The sequence below is a fragment of the Vigna radiata genome, chromosome 7, assembly GCF_000741045.1.
Source record: "Vigna radiata var. radiata cultivar VC1973A chromosome 7, Vradiata_ver6, whole genome shotgun sequence".
NCBI classification, from domain to species: Eukaryota; Viridiplantae; Streptophyta; class Magnoliopsida; order Fabales; family Fabaceae; genus Vigna; species Vigna radiata.
Genome location: NC_028357.1, coordinates 54,231,992 through 54,237,929, shown reverse-complemented (window position 1 = coordinate 54,237,929; position 5,938 = coordinate 54,231,992). Strand labels below are relative to the sequence as shown.

The 5,938-nt window shown below is 28.7% G+C and overlaps 1 protein-coding gene across 1 annotated transcript; it reads left to right on the top strand.

Annotated features, from left to right (window-relative positions):
* Window positions 1-215: 215 nt before the first annotated feature.
* LOC106767642 (protein LURP-one-related 4) lies at window positions 216-4,015 on the top strand. The gene is made up of 4 exons (XM_014652574.2): window positions 216-280; window positions 2,730-3,142; window positions 3,277-3,498; window positions 3,604-4,015. The coding sequence occupies exons 2-4, from the start codon at window positions 2,912-2,914 to the stop codon at window positions 3,736-3,738; spliced, it is 588 nt and encodes a 195-aa protein (XP_014508060.1). The 5' UTR covers window positions 216-280; window positions 2,730-2,911; the 3' UTR covers window positions 3,739-4,015.
* Window positions 4,016-5,938: the final 1,923 nt, after the last annotated feature.

Sequence of the window (5,938 nt, the reverse complement as noted above, 5' to 3'; positions counted from 1 at the left end):
AAAAATAGAATTATTTATTTATGATAGTTGGGTGTAATTAATGCATGGTGTTTGTTGATGTATATCTCTTAACAGGAAGAGAGTTTAATTTGTTGTTTGCTTCTACCACCATGTTATTATATATACATACATACACAAAGACAGTTTCTTTCATCCATAGTGATATCCTTAATTTTCCTGAGGTTTCTATATATTTTGGCTATTACTGTTTCTCTGTCTGTCTTTTCTGGAACTGCATTTCAAGACAACAATTGGCCAAAACTTTATAAGAACATCAAAGGTATGTGCATAGATAGATGATTCATGATGTATATTTATATATATATATATATATATATATATATATATATATATATATATATATATATATTATATTGGCTGTCTGAATTCATGTCAGTGTCATTGCCACCTAATATATGGCCTGAGCTTGAAATCTGCAGTATATGATTTTCGACAGAAATTTTATTTCAATTAATTCATTTGTTAACAATACATTACCTATAAAGACACATTTTGATTGATTGGGTCCAATATGTTTCTGTGCATACAAAACTCTATTAATTACATGCTTCGGAGCGGAGACATGTCACATGTGCCTGCTTTATGGTTTATATGTATTGAGTATGACGTTGTGCAAACAATACGCATTTAAATCAATCGCATTAATAAACAAAAAAGGACATCTTGAAAACGAAATAATAATTTTATTGTATCAATTTCATACTAATCCTGATTAAAATTTGTGAGGAAAAAAAGGGTGGAGATTATCCCAAGAAGTTAACGTTTGGATAAACTTTGCAAATCATCATTAGTGTAGGAAGAATTTAGATTACATAACTTAATTTTATCTTGTTATTTTCTATTATATATTTGAGGAGAATTTAACATAAAAACCTAATATTTAATATCTAATTTGTATAAAATTAACAATATTTTAATAAGTTTAATACAATGTTATTAAACTAACTTGTAAATTAAAATTTATATGTATATTTATATGAATTTGTCTTATTTCTTATTAATATAGAATTTTTGTCACACATAGCAATTCGATATTGAATGATAAAATAAACAAATTTTATCAATAAAATAAGTTTTAGATGATCTTAATATTATATTAACATATAAATTTTAAGCTTAACTTAATTTTATAAAACTAAATTTATATTAATTTATATATTGTTATAGTTCATCTTATGATACAAAATCTCTAATAATATCACTTTTACATCAAAATTTGAAGAAAACAAATTTAATATCTAGCCAAATAAAAGATTACTCACCCCAATTCTCAATAATAAGTAGTAAGTCATAATATTAACACTTCAAATTATGCAATAAAATACATAAACATGGGCAGAAAATATTATTATTTTATCTTATATAATTGGTATTCCCAGCTTGATAGTATAATGATGTCTTAGAAAAAGTCAAACCCTTTCCTCCGACACCCTTTATAGCTCCATGAACTTAGTTGACGAAGCCAATTCAAGGTATAATGGTTATGATGCAAGCAGTGGCTTTTGGTTCATGAGTGCTATAATAATAATAATAATAATAATAATGCATATTATGTACCTAATCACACCCATTTAGCTCATAAAGTAAAAAGAGGCAGAGTGGATAATCATTAATTATACTGTACCCGATAAGTATACAATAAAACATAATTAATCTCCTGTGTGAGTGACATCAACTGCCACAGCCATCCATTTTTTTAACAGATAACTACACAACCATTGTCTGCACTATAATGACATCAAGGACCACCCATTATATATACATATATTATATAATTGGAAACGAACTACGTTCGTTTCAAAAGCGATTTTTAGTTTTAAATCCTATCTATAACTTTTCTCCCTCAAAGTTTTCAGCTAATGCCTTTCTGATAAGTGCATGCTTAGTTAATTGTATATAATAGTTTTCAAATGAAAGTCAGACCATATAAACTAACTCATCCTTGTTTATATTTTAATTTTCATGCTGTTTTCCACGCCCAATCCAATGCCTTAAACGTGCTTTAATGGAATATCACCACTCTCCATTTCCTCCTTACGTTCCTTCTCAGTTCTTTCTTTATGTTCCTTTCAATAACGTCTCTTCCTTTATAGCTAACTCCACTTTACCGAATTTATCAACCAATTACTTTCATTTAAACTCACCAAAGATGCTGTTTTTAAGTTTGTAAATGATACTGAAGGTTGCCTTTTACGTGTCAATTTTTTTTTCAAGAATCAATCAATGTTCTTTTAAAACACCAACTTATATTTCAAGATGGTATACGACAAAATAATCTGTTCACCTATATAGTGCTAATAAACAAAATTATAAAATATTTGATAAAAATGTATATCAGTAAGTTAATGCTTATTTTTTAAAGAATAAAACTCATGACAGTGTTTCTGACACACATTCGCTTTTTGTAAAAATCTTAGCGAGTAGTTCAGAAGAATGTGACTGAGTGGAATGGAAAAGCTTTTCAACTTTATGTAGTACAATCATGAGAAATATGCTTCGTGCTTTCGTATGTGTTTTATGATAACTGTTCGGTTTTCCATTAGATTAAATTTAATCCTAGAAAGGTGGATTAGTGCTTGATCCACATATATAGTATGATTGTAACAGGCAAAACAAAGACATAAATAATATAGTAAATGTATATAGTGCTGAGATGAAATTGACAGGGTTAATTAATCCACATCATTGTTTTTTTTTTTTTTTTGCAGTTATTGATTAAGTAATTATAAGTCGTTGTAGCAGTGGTGTTGTATATATTAAATAGAATTATCTCCAAAAGTGCTTGAAAGAAAGTGGGGTCAGGTAGGCATATAAATAAGTTGCTAAAGACCATTCCCTTATTCCACACCTTCACACAACACGAGTTCTTCTCTCAATCAAACACTGCAAAATGGCTAAGGTTTACCCTCAGTTACCAACATCTCCTCAGACTCAGTGTCTCACATCCAAAAGAGAAACATACACTCTATGGTTGAAATCACTCGTCTTCCACTCCAATGGATGCACTGTCTATGACTCAAATGGTGACATCGTTTACAGAGTTGACAACTATGACAGAAAGGGTAGAAGAGAGGTTAATCTCATGGATCTACGAGGCAAAGTTCTCTGCACCATAAAGAAGGTACAAATCACTCAAATACCACACCCCATATGCCAACAATGGCTTAAACCAAGCCATTGTTGCTATTTTTCGCCTTGTAAATCATTCTACCAGATTTTAATGACTAACCTATTCCTTTTAACTGTGTTTTGCAGAGATTACTAGCTCTTGGATGTTGGGAAGGACACAGATGCATCAGTTCAGATTTTGGCAACCAGGAACAACCCTGGTTCCAAGTAAAAAGATGTAACCAAATGATCAAAGGGAAAGTAGCTTGCCAAATTTCTGTGGGGTGCCAAAAGTACAGCATAGTAAGAATCGGTGGCAAAGCAGAAGAATTTAGGATCGTGAACACCGATGGAGAAATAGTTGCCGAGGTAATTAATTAATTAATTACCCCTCTATATGATTTTCCTAATCACACGAACACCCACATGATTAATTTGAAACTGGTATTGATGTTTCTTTTGGAAATTGTGCAGGCAAAGCAAAAACACTCACCCTCAGGTGTTGTACTGAGCAACGATGTTCTAACGTTGGATTTGGCTGCTGGCACGGATCATTCTCTCATAATGGCTTTAATCACAGTATATGGATTGATATGTGGTATAATGTAAAGGAGAGAAAACTGCCAGTTCGTTGATTTCAAACACACAATTCATTGGAGACTGATTCAGCAACGCGCATGATTGCTTGGCCTTTGTGACTGATCTAATGTTATTCGAAGTTCACTTTGTAAATTTTCTGAGTGACAAGTTTTGTAATCAGAATTATTTTCTTAGTTTGTATAGATAGTATATGTATGTATACATATATTGTTTAATTAAAGAGGAAACACGATACAATTTGTTGTACACTGGATGTTTGAAATTTGAGCAAATGTTGTGTTTTTGATGTTGTGTTTTTACTGTTAGTGGTAGTATAACATTAATTTATGTATAAAGTATTCCAGCTGCTAACGATAATAAAGTCGATAAGGTAGAGAAACTCACACATCTCCACAAATGCGCCAACCACTAATTTGTAGCAATTGAATGAGCCCCACACGAAAAGAGAAGTTGCTCACCACCAAGCAACTCTCTTGTACAACAATAGTTTGATTAAGCTATAAGAACCAGACAACACAGAGTGGGGTGCGTTTTGTCCTCCCTGCCCCTGTTCAAGATACCGGTGGATCTGGGGAGGTCAGGGACAAAAATGACATTTTCAATCCCTTTCCCATCAGGTAAAACAATTCTACCTTTCCATTCTTACATTCTAATATCAAGTCACATTTATAACAAGTTATTTTTAATTTACATTTCATACTATTGATATAGGTAACTAGTTATATTGTAGAATAAAGTTATCTTCAATTATTAACTTTTTTTTTTCTTTTAAATTTATTGAAATTGTGGAGATGGTGTAGATATAATTGGTTAAGAATAAATTTTTGCTCAATGAGGATAACGTGTGAAATAAATATAAGTTCTTTTTTTCTCAATATTTAAGGGATTTATTTAATATAATTTTTTAATTTCTTTTTTCATTAATTCAATCCTTTTTTATTTAAAAAGAGACAATATCCTTTTTTTTATTAAATTTGTGTTAAGATTATGTAACTATGCATTAATAACTTTGGGGTTTTACAATGTTTTATTTTCTCTATTTTTATTATTAGTGGAAGTTTTTTCCTTTTATAATGACTTATTATGATAGGTGAAATCCACTTATGATAGTAAATTAAGTATTTTCGTAATAAAAATAATATTTATTATGACAAGTAAAAGGAGACTTGTCATAATAAGTAGACGTGGAAAAATTAAAATTATATTCAAAACTTATCACGAAAGTTTAAAAAAATCTTTTATAATAAATTTTAATTATGACGATTAGCTCAACATTTACTTTAATAAGTTGACCGCGGTGTCAAAATTGAAAATATATTCAAAAATTTATTATGACAAGTTAAAGAAATTGTCTTTATTATGACTATTAGTAAACTACAAAGTATGTTTCAATCCTAATTTTCCTCTTATTTCAATTCAATCATACATTCTCTCCTCTCTTAATTCACTTATGCATCTTCTCTTCTTCTTTTCACAAACATCCCACAAGTCATTGCCACTATATTGTCGACACTATCAAAGTTATTTATGAACAAAAGGAAAGATTGGAAAACCTAAAAATCACCTTTCAAAAAGTGCCAATGTCAGTTTAACAAAAAAATCATATTAATTTATTTTAAATAAAATAAAAAAGTAAATTGAAAACAAAACAAAAATTAAAAATCACATTAAATAAATTCTTCGAATACAACATAAAATTTATTAATATATAATACATAGTGGGTAGGTAGATCAAGAAGTTTCGTACTATTTGTAGCATATTTAAATTTTGTTTATCCAAATAATAAAAATATTTGATGCAATGCATTAATAATTAAAATTTTAATTAAATTTGAATGTAAAATTAAGAAATATATTTAAAAATAAATAAAGTTTAATGGTAAATGCAAAGTACAACATTAATCTAATTTCATTTCTCTTCTAACTTTTTTAGTTATCTAGAAAACATTATGCTTAACATTTACTATATATTATATTAATCTCACTCTACTATTATAATTCTAAAAAGAGATATTTGTAATTTAAGATGAAGAATAATTCAATTCTACAAAATTAATGTTTAAGTTAAATAATCAATATAAAATTTTAATAATATAAAAAAGTATATTTCAGCATAATTCAGTCTATTATACATTATTTAAGAAGAGTAAAAAGAATTAAAAGATAATAATTGAAGGAGGAATAGAGATTGAGTTAGACAGGGAAGACT

Coding starts and splice junctions, on each gene's coding strand:
- LOC106767642 (XM_014652574.2), top strand. CDS start 2,912: ATGGCTAAGGTTTACCCTCAGTTACCAACATCTCCTCAGACTCAGTGT. Junction 3,143..3,276: donor TTCTCTGCACCATAAAGAAG/GTACAAATCACT, acceptor TGTGTTTTGCAG/AGATTACTAGCTCTTGGATG. Junction 3,499..3,603: donor ATGGAGAAATAGTTGCCGAG/GTAATTAATTAA, acceptor GAAATTGTGCAG/GCAAAGCAAAAACACTCACC.